General features: G+C 43.2%; 1 protein-coding gene across 8 annotated transcripts in view; it reads left to right on the forward strand.

The window, feature by feature from the left end:
* LOC147012107 (glutathione synthetase-like) overlaps positions 1-15,935 on the forward strand; it is a 50,463-nt gene that overhangs the window by 14,398 nt on the left and 20,130 nt on the right. Inside the window, exons 2-5 of one of the 8 annotated variants that reach the window (XR_015052032.1) lie at positions 1,415-1,496; positions 2,096-2,140; positions 4,826-4,949; positions 12,369-12,567. Coding sequence is in view for 4 of the 8 variants with exons in the window: in XM_085858373.1 (XP_085714499.1) it covers positions 722-736; positions 1,415-1,496; positions 2,096-2,140; positions 12,369-12,567 (341 nt within the window). In the remaining 4 variants the exon portion in view is untranslated. Of the gene's footprint in view, positions 1-508; positions 737-1,414; positions 1,497-2,095; positions 2,141-4,825; positions 4,950-5,814; positions 5,876-12,368; positions 12,568-15,935 lie in introns of those variants that run through there. The other 7 variants (XR_015052034.1, XM_085858373.1, XR_015052033.1 and 4 more) reach the window with 7 other exon arrangements.

Consider the following 15,935-nt stretch of genomic DNA (forward strand, 5'->3'; position numbering starts at 1 on the left):
TATATATATATATATATATATATATATATATATATATATATATATATATATATATATATATATATATATATATATACCAGTTCTTTTTTTTACTGAAATAAAAATATAAAAGTTCGGAACATACCAGTACGTGGTGCCCCCAGAATCCGAATTAAAATCATTCCAGGAGGCTGTTCAGATTGCAAAAAGTTCGATTCCCAAACTATTTTCCCAATAAGAAATAATGGAGTGAATTAATCTGTTCCTGCACCCCAAGAAAACCCACTTTCAAGACACTTTCAACTGAAATTACCCATGTTTAAGGTAAAATAAGATGAGTAAATGACCTTCGGTGGCGGTGTATTGCATTAAACTGGTACAATCACCAATCCAAAGGTTCACACAGGCTCGAGCTCCGGCCTGGGTTCCGATCGCTCGCGCACTCTGCGAGAGCGCTGCCCCCAGGGCAGCTCATCAACATGATGCCCCCAGTACCACAATCACTTTCATCAAACACATCGGGCTGAGGTAATCATGGATATTCCAAATTACAACCGGGTTTCTGTGAAATTAAATCCTTGCCCGACAGTCCGTCACACCACGTGATCGGATTGCTTTTTTGTTATTAATTAAAACACAAGATGAGTAAAAAAAAAAAAACACGCGGTAAAGTAGCGATCGACACACGAGAGATGCTTTCACGAGGACTTCTACCGACGAACTGAATGAACAAGGCGCGAAGATGCGGCTCGAACAGGTGGGGGAGACACGTGAACAAACATGAACGCTTCGTTGTGTTCGTTTTTTTTTAATGTGTTCGGTTTTTAGGGCAAAATTCATTTTTCATTGATAAGAGACTACGGCAGCCGCACGAATAACGCAAGTCCACCGTACGCCCTACGTACGGTCGACGTGGAACACAACTACGTCACAACCATGGCATGTCGAATTGCTACGGCGAACGCAGAAATGAAAAAAGTTATAACTCTGCGTTATAATTCCACGGCGACCCCTACGGCCTGTAAATGATAGCCAAAAGGTGTAGGGCCACCCTGGGGCCACCGCAGAAACTCTGCGGCCGCCGCACGTTTCTCCCAATTCAGAGGGCGTACGGCCGCCGTATCCTCGCCGTAGAGCAAATGTGACTTAGGCCTGAACCATTGTCGTCTTCAGACTTGTACTCTCTTCTTTTCTTTAAGCATTTTAAAGCCTTAACCTCCCATTTTGAGCTCTTCCAACCAGCACAAGAATAAAAGGATTTCCTTTTTTCTTATTCTTGCTTTCTGTCGTGGTATTTTTTTTTAACCACCTTTCGCTCGTTGATTTGTAATTGTCACTTGTTGTGTTGACATACCTTGTGATTGGGGTCGTTTATTAAAGAGGAATCTCAGGATTTTCTTCATGTGCTTCTCCTTTTGCAATGCTAATATCCCAGGGTGAGGATGGAGAGAAGGCTGTCCAGGAGGCACTTGCCAACCCCAGTGAGTACGTGCTGAAACCACAGCGAGAGGGAGGAGGTGGGTGGAGCAGAGATATTTTGCATAATTACCTCTGCCACCGAAGGTGAAGGAGGTTATGTTTTCACCCCTTTTTGTTTGTTTGTTTGAGTGCATGATATCTAAAAAAGTTGTGGATGGATCCGGATGAAATTTTGTGGATAGGTTGGGTGTGTGACAAGGACGAACTGATTAGATTTTGGTGAAGATCCGAATCAGGATCTGGATGCGAGAATTATTTAATTTTTGGAGTGATTCCTCACCATTGAGAGCTGGGGCCATAAAAGATATAGTACTGTATAGCATGATATTTAAAAAATGTGATGGGCCTGATATGTTCTCATGGATCAAGCATGACGTGGTGGAGGTATACGTTCTACCAAGCGCCCTTCTAGTTTTCTTTACAAACCAGAGCAATCATTTTTGTTTATTTTTTTTACATATCTTAAAAGCTTAATGAGAAAGCCAAAAGACATCAGGTGGAATATTAACTTGTTTTTTCATTCATATAATCTAGACTCATGGAAGTGAGGTAACAGTCAGAAAGCATTGATTTATTATATATGTGATCCAACAAAATCCATCAAAAATTTTTTTTTCTTTCCTTGTATCCTCTCCAGCTGTACACCTGAAACCACACGTTTCTCTACCTCTTCATCTTCCTGGTACTTTTCATCGACCCATTAGTTTCACTCTGTGTTTACTGATACAAATTCACCATACACCTCCACGATTTTACTTCAACCTTTCCTCTTCTGAATCATACGCCTTCCTTATTAAAAAAAAAAAAGATAAAAAAATATTCACTTTTTACTAAACAACTCTCCCCTCTGCGTGTACCGAACCAAATTCACCATTTTTATCACGATTTCTCTTCAAACTTTCCTTTACCTAATCTTATGCAATCTTTATCAAAAAAAAAATAAAAAAAATAATAATAATACAAAAAACGATCTCTTATAATACTTCAACTTCCTTTTTCACACGTGTGGTTCTCACTACTGTGTCATAATTCACTACTCTTTTTCTATTTCAACAGACTGCTATCAATTTGATCTTTCTTTTATCCCTTGTCTTTGTCTAAAAAGTCCAATTGTTACAACGTTTCTTCTCTCCATTCTCTGAATTCGCCTTTATTGCATCCCTCAAGCAATGTCTTTAGTCGCATCTCTGACCTGTCAAACCTCGACTCAGATTCTGCAACCGGTCCAGACGGCTTCAGCTCAGGTGTCCTAAAAACCTGCTCCTCCGCTTTTGCTCACTCTATCATTTGCTCAAGGTCATCTGCCATCTGCTTGGAAATCTGCTAACATCACTGCCCTGCATAAAAATGGTGCAAAAACAGATCCCTGCAACTACAGACCAATCAGCCTTTTCCCAATTATCAGCAATGTTATGGAATCCATCATCGCTTCAAACATGAAATCCTTCCTCTTCTCCAATGGCTTGATTTCCGATCATCAACTTGGTTTCAGACCAGGCCACTCTACACTGGATATGCTACTTCTACTCTCCCAACAATGGATGGAGGTCCTCAGTGCCAGACATGAAATCAGAGCCTTATCCCTCGACATATCACGTGCTTTTGACACGGACAGGCACCCTGCCCTGCTCACCAATCTCTCTTCTTATAGTATCCAAGGCCATCTCCACTCATGGCTCACAGACTTCCTCTCCTGTTGCAGTGAACATGTGACCCTAAATGGAGTTCTTTCATCCCCTCTTCCTGTCCAGGCTGAGTTCCTCAAGGCAGCGTTCTGGGCCCTGTTCTTTTTTTGGTTTTCATCAATGATCTCTCAGACTCTCTGGAAAATCCTTTTTATCTCTTTGCTGATCACTCCACCCTCTGCTGTACTACCTGTCATTCCTCAGTCCAGCAAGCATCAGCTTCTTCGTTCTCTGCAGATCAGGATAAAATCACTAACTGGTCCAACACGTGGAACATGTCTTTCAATCCTGACAAATCTCACACTCTCACTATGTCTCTCTGAAAGGACCGTTTGGAACCGCCCCCCCCATCTACTTTCTCAATAATCCTCTGGAAGAAGTCCTTTTATTCAAGCTTTTGGGTTTCACTATCTGCCATGATCCTTCCTGGGAAAGCCAGATTTCCTACCTGGCCTCTAAAACAGTCAACGACTGGCCATCCTCCGTCATGCAAAGTCCTTCTTCAGCTGTCTTCCATAGATCCCTCTCTCTTCCATAGATCTCCTAATGTCTCTGTTCCCCACTGTTATGTCCTTCCCTCTCCTGCCCCTCTTCTTTCCTGCTCCCCTTGTTGTGCGTTGTGTGTTAGCTCTCATACAATTCTCGACAATGTATACAAAAAAAGTAGCATGGTCAGTCCATGAAGCCATGAAGTCGTGTGACTATATGTCTATTAATTATGTACTGTTTGAACGTCAGTTGCACCCTGACTTCACACACATATGTCTTCTAATTACGTACTATTGGAATGTACCTTTTCGACCCCTTAGACTGCTGAGACTCCTTCAACTGTTGAAAACCCTTTCATACCCCAAAGACACATAAGGCCCAGAAGACCCCAAAGATCTAGATGACTGAAAAGTCAAGGACCCAAAAGACCCAGTTGACTGAAAAGACCCATTTTATCATCTGATTGAGCGTACTCGGGCATTTGCCTCTCGATGGCAGAAATAATCTACAGTGGTTTCCAGTCCTAAGATCGCGGTGTTCGCTTTAACCAGTCCCCCCCATAAGGCGGAGTGCACTTCTTACCGTTCTGCAAGTATATTAGCAGTCGCTAATTCGTGCCTCATCTACCCGCTGCCATAGATGATTTTCTGACCTCGAATGGCTCAAATATCCCACCAAGCTGGTACTCAATTTGCCGACCTCAGAAGGATGACAGGCTGAGTCAACCCCCTGGTGTGTATTAATTCAGTGGCCAACGTGGCTTGAACTCAAGATCCTTGGATCCCAAGCCGCTACCCTAACCAGTGAGCCAACACCAGGAAGACCCATTGAGACCATTTTAGACCTTTACATCTTTACAACGAGACCATTTAGACCCTTCATTTGTCATTAATGATCTTTCATTTAGTCCAACCTTACATTTATTTGCACAGAAAATACACCACACAGAAGTCCTGGTGAGATTCTGCAATCTCTGATTGCTCTCTCTCGGTTTTCTTGCAGTCCATGAAGTTGTTAACATTAGCCTCCACCACCACATTTCAAAACTGTCAATCTTCTTCCTTTCTTTATTCTTCACTGTTCACGACTCACATCCATACATTTCAACAGGAAATATGATGTTCTTTCCTGTTGGAATTTGAAATGTTGGAAAACTCTTGCAAACAGGAAAAATGTTTAACATTATGTCGAAGATCTTGCAGGGCGCGATCAAGAACCTCTAAGGAAGCTTTGTGAGACATCATACATTCATCCTAGACAATGAACTGGCACTCCTGCAGGACCTTTGCTTTGCCAGTGCCTCCATCAATGTTGCAGGTTGGTGCCTCCATACTTGGCAGATTTAAGAGTAACTTGATGACTGAGTGAGCTGTTCTTCCTCCTGTCAACAGTGTGGCAGCAATGCCTGATGATGCCACTGCAAGGGCAATGATGTTTCTCTGCCAGATTTTTGCCAAAAGGAGATTGATAAGAAATTTTTTTCCACTTCCACAGGGAGTACCCAGAAAGACCACCAAGTGCCACCATTCCCATTGAAAACTGCTTGTCTAATCCTATTGAAAGCATCTCTTTGGTCTGGAACTAAACAGGGCTCATTCTCCTGGATGTATTCAGCAAGCTGTTCCATCTTGTAGTATGTCTTTGGTCTCTCTCAAAATTGCATTTGTGAGCTCTGTCATTGTGTTGTTGTGAGTCAGAAAGGCCAAATGTTTTGAGGTCAGAGCCACCCAAAGCCTTGATCTTGTCTTCATATGATAATGAGCACTTCATTGAAGATGGCATTGCTGTAGTCTAGCTCCAGGTTAAGATTTTGCACTTGTCAGGTCAGGTATGTGAGCATCTGCCAGAACAGCGCGTCGCTGTGTCCACTTTCCGCCGGTACTCCAGGGGCTTCCGTCTGGCCATCCCCCAGGCAGATGCCAGGCCCATCCCCATCTCCTTGAGATGATGGTCAACCTGTTGCAACCATGAGGCACGTGGTCGGCCCACTGGCCTCCTCCACTCACGAGACTCCCTCGCTGAGAGAATCTGGTGAGCACTTGTGCCTGAATCAAAATGTCCTTTGCCAGCTTCTCCTTGTGGTTGTCCCATAGTTGTTGAGGGGTTGACACGGCACATGTGTGCAACATGATGGCAAACAGGTTTCGCAGCATCCATGGTGATCGAGTTGCAGTTGCCTCCTCCAATGTGCTGTTCCAGTGTGTGTCATCCTCCAGGAGTTCTCTGAGCTGGCAAGCCTGTTTGTAAGTTTCACAGATTGTGGAATCCACTGTTTACTAGTCCTCAAATGATGTTGGACGTTTGACCTCATGCAGAAGCAGTCTCAGGTAAAAGCATTCAAAATTTTAAAGATGTATGTCCCGTGTACACACGACCAAGTGCATCACTTGTTTTGATGTCTCGCTGGTCTGGTACAGTTTGTCCCGCTCTGTGGAAAACCCACTTCTTGCTGTCAATATTCCATGTGTAGTCAGTGGGTATCTGATGACACAACAGTTCAGGAGCAAATTCATCATCCTGGCAGAGATCGAAGAAAGCAGGAGAGTTGTGTCTTTTGGAACTTGGATGCGCTCATGTACATTTTCCTCAGTGATGTATACTCTCTGGCCATTCTCAAGGAGTGCACTGAGATGAACCACAATGGGATGTCGCTCATGAATTGGGACGTTCAGGATCCTCTAGATGGCTTCACTGCTGATGTAGCTTCCCAATTCATATTGCCGAACCTCATCATGCACAGTCCAATCCATTGTCAGACCAAACACAGCCATGTCAGATCCTTTATTGACATACTTGCACACATATTTGATGGATTTTGCAGATTGGCAGTACTCAACATTGATGTGTGCACTGAATGGCCATGTGAGGAGTGGACAGTATGAAACAATCCACCTGTAGTCAACTTCAACCTCACAACCACGAACTCTGATGGTTGTTGTCAATCCACCATCTTCTGGTTTTCTCCGACGATGCAGTGGGTATCCGTCTTGTCCAGTCTGTCTTTCAAAATGTGTCAAAGGTACCTTTTTGTGCATTTGTTATTTTTCATGCATGGTGAGTTTGGATTGATGTTTCTACAGGAAACATGCACCATCTGTGCTTTGATAGTGCTGAACAGGAGTGTATCAATTTCTGGGTCTGGACGTTCAGCACTGATGAAGTCATCCACTCTGTGCACATGAAGTTCATCTTGAAGCCAAGTCAGAATATGGGCATGTGGCAAGCCACACTTTTGCCACTTAATTGTGTACATGCAGCACTTAATTGCTCCAAAAATCGTTCACTTGGCGATGACATTCATCAATGCCTTCATTTTTTTGTCAGAATACTCTTGCCAGCAAATCATGGCAATGCTGTGTTTTTTTTTGCCTGGCATCAGTTCATTGGCCACTTACTCCCAACCTGGGTTGCAGGTGAAGGTGATGAAGAGATCAGGTCGGCCATAGTTTCACACATATGTCTTGGCATCCTGAGTGCGCTCATGCATGTAGTGAACCACCTGTGAAACTGGAAGGCAAGATGACCAATTGGCCAACATTGGCAGCATTTCCATCATTGTTCATGGCATCCTTGAGGTGAACATAGTTTTTGACTCAGAGTTTATTTTGTTTCTTTTGAATGAATCCTCAGCCTTTCTGCCTCAATCTTGGTGGAAAAGATCTTTGAATCGCAAGATGTGATTGAAATTTCCAGCTCGCAGCATAATCCTGCAGGCATAAAAAGTCTATGGCAGAAATCTTATTTTCACTTGGCAGTGCTGTTTCTGGGTTTGCTTTTTTGCAGTTCAAAATTGTATCCATCATCACTCTGCTAGAAAATTAGTGGATACTGAAGTGCATTATATGATCGGTGTATCTCAGCAATTTTCTGGAGGGAGTTGTTTCTGAGTTGCAGCACAATGTCTCAATTGCCATGTTGTTCACCAGCCAGGATGACAGCCACTTCTGATGTGGATGGTGCAATGAAGTGCTGCTCATGCTCCCCAGCTGAATTTTTGCCTGAATGAATGACAACTTTATACTCTGGTGTCATCTTCTCCGTGGCACACTTGAGACTCTGTACATAGTTGTTCTCCTTGTGGAGCATTTCTTGCAACTGCAACACCATCTCCAGCTTGGTTGGAATGATTGTTTCAGTTCTGTTTAGCCTGCTTTGTATTGTCACCAAATGAAGTAGATCTGCAGGAAGTTTGGCTCTTAATTTGGTAGTGGCTGTAGACTGCCAATCTAATGATAAACCTGCTCCTGTATTTCAAATGTGGGCATGTAGCTAGATTCACTGATCTCTTTTGTGGTGCCGAAATATGTCATGTTGAAGCATGAGTTGTAACTTCTGATATTGCTTTGGAAATGACTTGCATTTGGAGTGTTGACTGTTAACAATGTACAAAGCGCTTCAGGAGTATTCATTTGGGGCAGCCGAACCTTGCAACTGTTGCAGCATATCCCTGGAACTTCACCTGTCCATTTCATGGCATCACAGTGCATGCAAATAATTGACATTGAGCCAACAGCAACTATTGGATCAGAAACATAATCCAAGGCAGGATTGTAGGAGAATGCAGACTTTTCTTTTTCTCTCCAGGGCTGGTTCCTGGATGCAGCCATTCCTTTTTGCATTTGCCTCCCTTCTTTCTTGCTCTTCAGGAATTAAGGCTGCTCTGGATGCAGCTTTTGCTGCAGTGTTTTCCTCTCATCATCTTTCTTGCTCTTGAGGAGTTTCAGATGCTCTGGATGCAGCTTTTGTTGCAGTGTTTTCCTCTCGTCTTCTTTCTTGGTCTTCAGGAGTTACAGCTGCTCTAGATGCAGCCATTTCTGCTGCATTTGCTACTCTTCTTGCTTCTTGCTGTTGAGTTAAGGCTGCTTTGGATGCAACTTTCACAAGTTGTTTTCGTCAATGTTCGCTTCTTGTTTATTTCCTTCTTTTTATGGGAGCCACCCGACTGCAAAATAAAGCAGCGAGGAAGGGGAGGAGGGAGAGAGAGGAAGGGAAGGGGGGAGGAAGCAAGGAAGGGGGGGGGAGAGGAGAGCGATGCCTCACCACACATCACTATACACTCTGGGAGGGAGGGGTGCGAGAAGGGAGTGGGAGAGAGAGATAGAGATAGAGATAGAGATAGAGAAAGAGAGAAAGAGAGAAAGAGAGAAAGAGAGAAAGAGAGAAAGAGAGAAAGAGAGAAAGAGAGAAAGAGAGAAAGAGAGAAAGAGAGAAAGAGACAGAGACAGAGGTTTGGGGAAGGTAGTTAGCAGAGAGAATATGTTATGCTATTTGAACAACACACATAAGAAGGTGCTTGATATATTATAGATGTTTCAGGGAGATGTGCATAAACATTAATCTTCATAAACAGCTACTAATTATTGTGTGGCAGGTTGAAAAAATTTGGTTGTAATCTGAAAAATGTGTTAATACGGCAAACTGCTTGGAAATCGGGTGTTTTCGAATTTATTTTGCTTTGAAACTCACAAAGAGAAAGCACATAACCTTTCTTAAGCAAAGCCGATTATAAAATAATCAATTGCTTTAGAAACAGTCATGAGGACAAAGGAAAACGCGATCGCTCATACACTGCTGAGGTTAAAAGTTAAAATAAACTGTACGACTGAAATTCCATCCTGGCTGTACCAAGGTAGTGTGTAACCCAAGTAGCAATTCTTGGCATCATATGTTCCTGGCATATCCATCCATCCATCCATCCATTGGGACCATACTCTGTGCAGAGTGTTGGTGCTACCTAAGCAGTCTCCTTGGTTATTGGGCACAATCCTGGACAAGTCACCACTCCGAAACAGGATACCAGCAAGCTGGCACTCATTTTGCCGACCTCGGAAGGATGACAGGCAGAGTCATCCTTCCGATGACACCTGGTATTAATTCAACAGCCAAGGGGGATTTGAATTCAGGATCCGAAGATCCCAAGCCCACCACCCTAACCATTAAGCCAACACCAGGCATCTGGCATACCTTACTCCATTAAAATATCAGTTAAATTTGTTTTTGCACATTTAAAGGTCATTATCTTTGCTATCAAAACACCATGGTTGGTTGGTCCTCCGCTAAGCTTTTTAAATCCTCCGGGTGAGTAGCCTCCACTCCTGTGCAGCAAACGCGGCCTGTTCCAAGTTCTGCATGGATAAAGTATATGAAAAGGAGAACCACAAAGGTTTACCTTTAAATATAGTTTTTAAAATATAGAATTCAAGTGAAAAATTAGCAAAATTTAATTCAAAAATATATCAAGTCACTAAGAAAACAAAATATCATTCGATGCTTTTCACAGGTCGAACCAACATGGAGGATCTTCAAACATGAGATAAATGGACGTTATTTTTATTTTTATATGTAACTTGGTCAAAGTGATGGGTGGATAATGAAAGCGGATCACACAAAAAGGTTAAACAAAACGATGTCATCCAAAAATGAAATTGCACAACATTTTCAGTGGGCAAGGCATCACCCAAGGCACCACACGGCACAGCGGGCCCAACACAGTCCGTCAATGTGAGATGCGTACGTTATTTTTTTATATGTATCTATGTCGAAGTGATGGGTGGATAATGAAAGCAGATCACACAAAAAGGTTAAGGTTAAGAGATTCTAGAGGTTATCGTATTTGCAGAAATGAAATAAAAACCACTTGCATCTCTGGGCATTTACAAGTGATTTAAGGTATGAAGATGAGGCATTCGATGATAGAGGAAAGTGAAAAAAACATTTTTTAGCGCTTGATCATCAATAAATCATTGGGGCCTGTTCCAAGTCGAGGCATTGTTGAGCAGGCCAAACAAAATAATGGCGAATTAAGACCCCAGAAAGGTGACCAAGGATGAGCATTGATAAAGGATAACTAAATTAGGCCATAAAATATTGTTACGGATCTGAAAACCATTTGCATTCAACATACAGATGTTCCAAAAGTCAGTTATGTCGTTAAGTATGTGTGTAGTCAGATCCCTTTCCTTTTGTCTAGTGGGAGAATCAAAGGCGTGCGTTGCGATTTCTTTTTTGTTAGATTATTAAATCTTTACATCCAACGAACCCTCCAACGAACAACCAACAACCATCCATTCCCCATCACGATCCACGACCCACCCGCTGTCTACAAGCACTCTGACTTGCCAAGGCAGGGTCTTGCAGGCGTTCCTTGCCGCTTCCACCAACGTTCCTTCCACAAACGTTGTAACTCTTGCACGACGGCCTGTGTGTGCAATATTGATACTGTTACTCATTAAGTATGAACGCACATGGAAGATTGGCTGGGGTTTCCCGGCAGGGGCCAAGGCCCCGTCCCGGAAAGGCATGCCGTGGAACCTTGTCCAATCAAGGCAGACACTGGTGCATGCTTCACGGAACTCCGCCCCATACGAAGGCATTCTTTTTTGCCTCTCATATTTAAGAGAGGGGCGCGTTTGAGGAAGGAAGAGGAGTGTGAGGGCTGTGTGGAGTAGTGAAAGGAGAAGTTCTGTGGACGAGAGTTCTTGTGTGGTTACGAGGAGTGGTTATGAGCAGCGGTTATGAGGGGCCAGTTTTGTTCACGGTGGCTGAAGAACCAGTTGTTCACGGTGGCTGTTACGAGGAGTTCTTGGCTGGTTTTGACCCCGACTATTCGCCACGCGAGCTCCGCCACGAGCCACGAGTCCCACACGTGTGACTGGGACCAAACCGACGACCTTTGGCAGGTGCCGCATTGCAGAGTACTCCTTTCCCTCCGACGGCCAGGTACCCACCGAATAACCCTCAGCTTGTCTCTCTCCACGGCTGCGAGGGTCCAATAAAGACTCTGGGTTTTCTATTTATTTGTGTGTGTGTGTGTGTGTATGTATGTGGGCCCGTCTTTAAGTAGAACTGAATAAGTGTTTTTGGATCATTGTAAATACTTCTTGCATATTCGCGTTAAGTCTTGCTTTGTGTCTTCATTTACAATAAATAAAACTTGTTAGAAATGCCCCCCGTTCGCTTCCGTCCCTTCTTGAATTGGTCCAGCATGGTTCGGATCTGAGTTTAGCCGGGTTTTTATACCCGATAATAATCCGTTCATTCCAGCCGGCATGGCTTTGGCAGTTTCCGCTTGGCTGCACCCGAACCGGAGTTGGTAGTCAGTAGTTGAAACTCTACCGCAGTCGGTAGAGTGACCCAGTTCGAGCATGACGTGCCGATAGTCGAAATCGTGTAGTTAATTAGGTAAATTGGTTATAGACAAATAGACCCTATGCTAGGCGGTTGAAATATTGGCGACCACAGTCGGTTAAACGACCCGCCGGCTCGCGGAGTTATCCGAGCGATGGCCTACAATTCCGGGGAGTTTGGTGGGAGACGACGCAAACCTCCCCCACCTAGTGGCCGTTCTCGCCACTGACCCCCGTCCCACAACAATATCTTCAAAAGGGGTGTTTTATTTAAGCCAAACACCCAACTTTCACTCCTGCACTTCCTTGGAGTTTTCTTAGTTTACATGCAAAGTTTCAGGCTGCTAGGTTTTAGAGTTATGTAGTTCTGGAGGATACACACACTGATGCACGCACGCGCACACACACACACACACACACACACACACACACACACACACACACACACACACACACACACACACACACACACACACACACACACACACACACACACACACACACACACACACACACACACACACACACACTTATTAGTATAAGATGTATACGTATATCGATGGAAGATAGATGGACGTGTACATACACTGAGAGTAATTATTGTCCACAGGTAACAACCTGTATGACGAAGACATTGTACACTTTTTTGAATCCAACGAGAGAGGGCTGCAAAGAACAGACCGTACTGCCTTTATCCTCATGCACCGCCTGCGACCTCCTCCAGTATGCAATGTACCGATTCGTCCCAACACACTATCTCGTCCAGAGTTGTGTGTCAGTGAGCTCGGAGTGTTTGGTGCCTATGTCAGGTATGAGAACAATTACAATGTTTCATTACTAATAATGTGGGGTGGAGCTCAGCTCGAGCAGTTTTCATCTACCTTACACGTGTTTGTTTCGTCATTTGAGAAACATTTCTTGAGAGAATATGGATGTGGTTAGAATTTATGAATGATAAGGTACTTTCAATTAGCTGTTACCATCCCTGTTAAGGGAACTCATTAGCACAAAATGAAATGCCTGGTGAAGTTCTGTTGAGTGTTGTTCAATATCATAGAAAACGTTTGTCTCTCTTTAAACTCTTGCAAAGATCAACAAAAAGCTTTGTCCAGGAGCAAAGTTGTTTATACATGATGAAGCAAGGTCGGCTTTCAGACAGGCAAAAGCATTGGATGAGTTCAAAGAGAATGCCTGCAACTCTTGCTTATAAAGTCGAGGGTTGTCATCTGTTGCTTTGATATTGAAGTGAACACAGAGCAAAGTGCAGAAGGGTAAATGGGGTATAGGAATGGGGGAGTGAACACAGCAAAAAGAACCGGTAAATTTTGTTGAGTTAACCTTCCAGATAGAGGCAAGACCTACAAATGTGCAGAAAAGATACAGTGAGCTTGAATGATCTGAGACGAGGGAGAGAGGATCTTTCTCAGTTTTAAGTGTGTTGAGACATTGGGTTGAAAGCCTACCTATGTTTAATATTTAGTTGAATCACCGACCTACAGTGCCTATAGAAAGTCTATACCTCCTTTCAAACTTTTTACCTTTTGTTGATTTTTAGCCTGGAATGAAATTGCATCAAATCAGACTTTTTCCCCACTTTTATTTACACATCGTAACCCACAACTTCCAGGTGAAAAACAAATTCGACAAATTTCAGAAAATAAATTTAAAATACAAAACTAGAATGTCCACCCCCCACCTTAATAGTATAAATTGTAAATGAGCTCAGGTGTAACCAGTTACCTTCAAGAATCACACACCAAATTAATTGGCCTCCACCTGTGTCAAATTGTCATGACTGATTATTTCAGAATAAAATCAGCTGTTGCTGAAGGTTTCCTCTGCTGGGTAGTGCATTTCACAGCAAAGACTCAATCATGAGCACTGAGGGGCTTTCAAAAGACCTCCGGGATGAAGTTGTGGAAAGGTACAGATCAGGGGATGGGTATAAAAATATTTCAAAGGCCTTGGATATCCCTTGGGGCACAGTTAAGACAATCATTAAAAAGTGGAAGGCAAATGGCACCACCAATACCCTGCCTAGATCCATCCAAACTGGACGGCCAAGGAAGGAGAATACTGATCAGAGAGGCCACCAAAAGGCCAATTGCAACTTTGAAAGAGCCACATGCCTTGATAGCAAAGACTGGTCACTGTGTGCATGTGACAACAATATCCCAAGCACTCCACATGTCTGGCCTGTGCGATAGGATGACAAGTAGGAAGCCATTACTCAAAAAAGTCCACCTTGAGGACCTGTTTGAGGTTTTCAAAAAATCACTGCAGAGATTTTCAAGCCATGTGGCAAAAAATTTTGTGGTCTGACGAAACCAAGATGGAACTTTTTGGCCTAAATGCAAAACATTAAGTTTGGCGCAAAGCCAACGCAGCACACAACCCAAAGAACACCATCCCCACTGTGAAGCATGGTGGTGGCAGATGTCCTTTGGGGGGAAAACAAAGGAAATCTTGCTGAGTTCTTGTCAGAACAGCAATTGGCAAAGGCAGACTCACTTGATGGCTATGAAGTGTTGGTAGGAGGAGGATTTACCAACAGGGAAGATGTACAGGGATTGTCAGGAGGAGATGTTCACTTTCTACGATCAACTCATGCTTGGCAGGAGGGATTTGAAAGGCTGGTTGTTGTGTACAGAGACAGATATCCTGGTTCTACTTGTTTACTTGCTCAGCAAGGAAGTTTGGTTTCGATCTGGGACAGGTAGGCAGTGCCTTTTTGTCAAGGTACATGATGTTGACCTACCAACCCTATCCACAGAAACCACTCTGCTTTTCATGCAGTGACAGGCTGAGATACAGTCAGCAGCACATATGGAATTGGAAAAAGCAAGCATGGAAAACATTTCTTTCCAATCCTGAACCCCTGAACAATATTCAAATTGGCGATCTTACTGTAGACACAGCACCTGAAGCTGAAGCCTTCATCCGTCACCTGTACTTGCCCAATTCTCAAGTAACAGATGTTAACGGGGCAAGGAGCAGACGATTCCAGAAAGGGGTGAAGGAACTGGGAATGTTGCCGCCTCTGCATGATGCCCTCCAGCAACACATCAGGAAAGCACACCACCAAGCCCTGATCGGGAGAACAGCTTGTATCCTTTCTCTGCAGCTACCACTTGTTTCAAACAGTGGATGGGGTGTGAAGGATGAGTTGATATGAAGCCAGTGCTTTCAACTAGACACCCTAGTCCAGCAGAGTATCCACCCCTTCTATTTTGCAAATGCAATAACTGTTAAACCTCACAGTGTAGAGAGATCGAGTAATGATTTGTGCACACAAATAAACTGTTAAGCACCATATAACGACTGACATATAAACAAGAGCATTGTCAGGGATAGAGCAAGATCCATAATCAACAGTTGTTTTGATATAGATGATTGATGGGACTTCAGACAGATGAATGTTTTATTCAAGGGAATACAAATATAAATTGAGCTTGCTAACAGTTCTGAAAGAATTTGTTCCAACACTGAAAACTATTTTATGAAAGCATAGGAGAGATATCAATCCTGGTTTGTGGACTTTAAAACCCAACTTGTTTGGTGGCTGTCTTCAACTGGCACATATTTGCATCATTGAGGTTTCTGTAAAGACTGAATTTACATGTAAATACGTATTCATTTGAAGTGAAAACAATGAAATGGAAGACCTGAAGAGGTAAAGAGCAAAGATGGAGTTATCGGGAAGAACCTGGATAGGATTCGAGTTTCAGCCGCTACTCCACACCCTCATCCAGGTGCAGCCAAGTGAGCCTTACAGGAAACTTTCTGCAATAATTCACTTCTTCTGATGAAAGATGGAAAACAGTTGAAAGAGAAGAAAAATCAAGAATTGGAATGAATAAAGAGAATTGTGAAAAAAAAATTAGAAAGAAGTGTAAAACGATCAAAGAACAAAGATGTCGAGAATAATCCAAATACAGTGTATAGATTTTTCAGGAATTACTCCCCAGGATCAAACGCAGCAACGTGTACAAGCTACGAGATGTACATTGTCACTGCTGCTTCCACGGCAACCATTTTCACAATCACTCTGTAAACGTCTGCATAATGATTGTTTTAATGACCAGGAAAAGATTGTTTTGTCACAAGATGTATCACATTGAATGCTGAGTCCCACGCTCATCGCTCAAATGAAGAACATAGTTCGAACTGTATCTTT

Source organism: Eptatretus burgeri, chromosome 15 (genome assembly GCF_056783735.1).
Source record: "Eptatretus burgeri isolate ZD-2024b chromosome 15, Ebu_testis_v1, whole genome shotgun sequence".
Classification (NCBI taxonomy): Eukaryota; Metazoa; Chordata; class Myxini; order Myxiniformes; family Myxinidae; genus Eptatretus; species Eptatretus burgeri.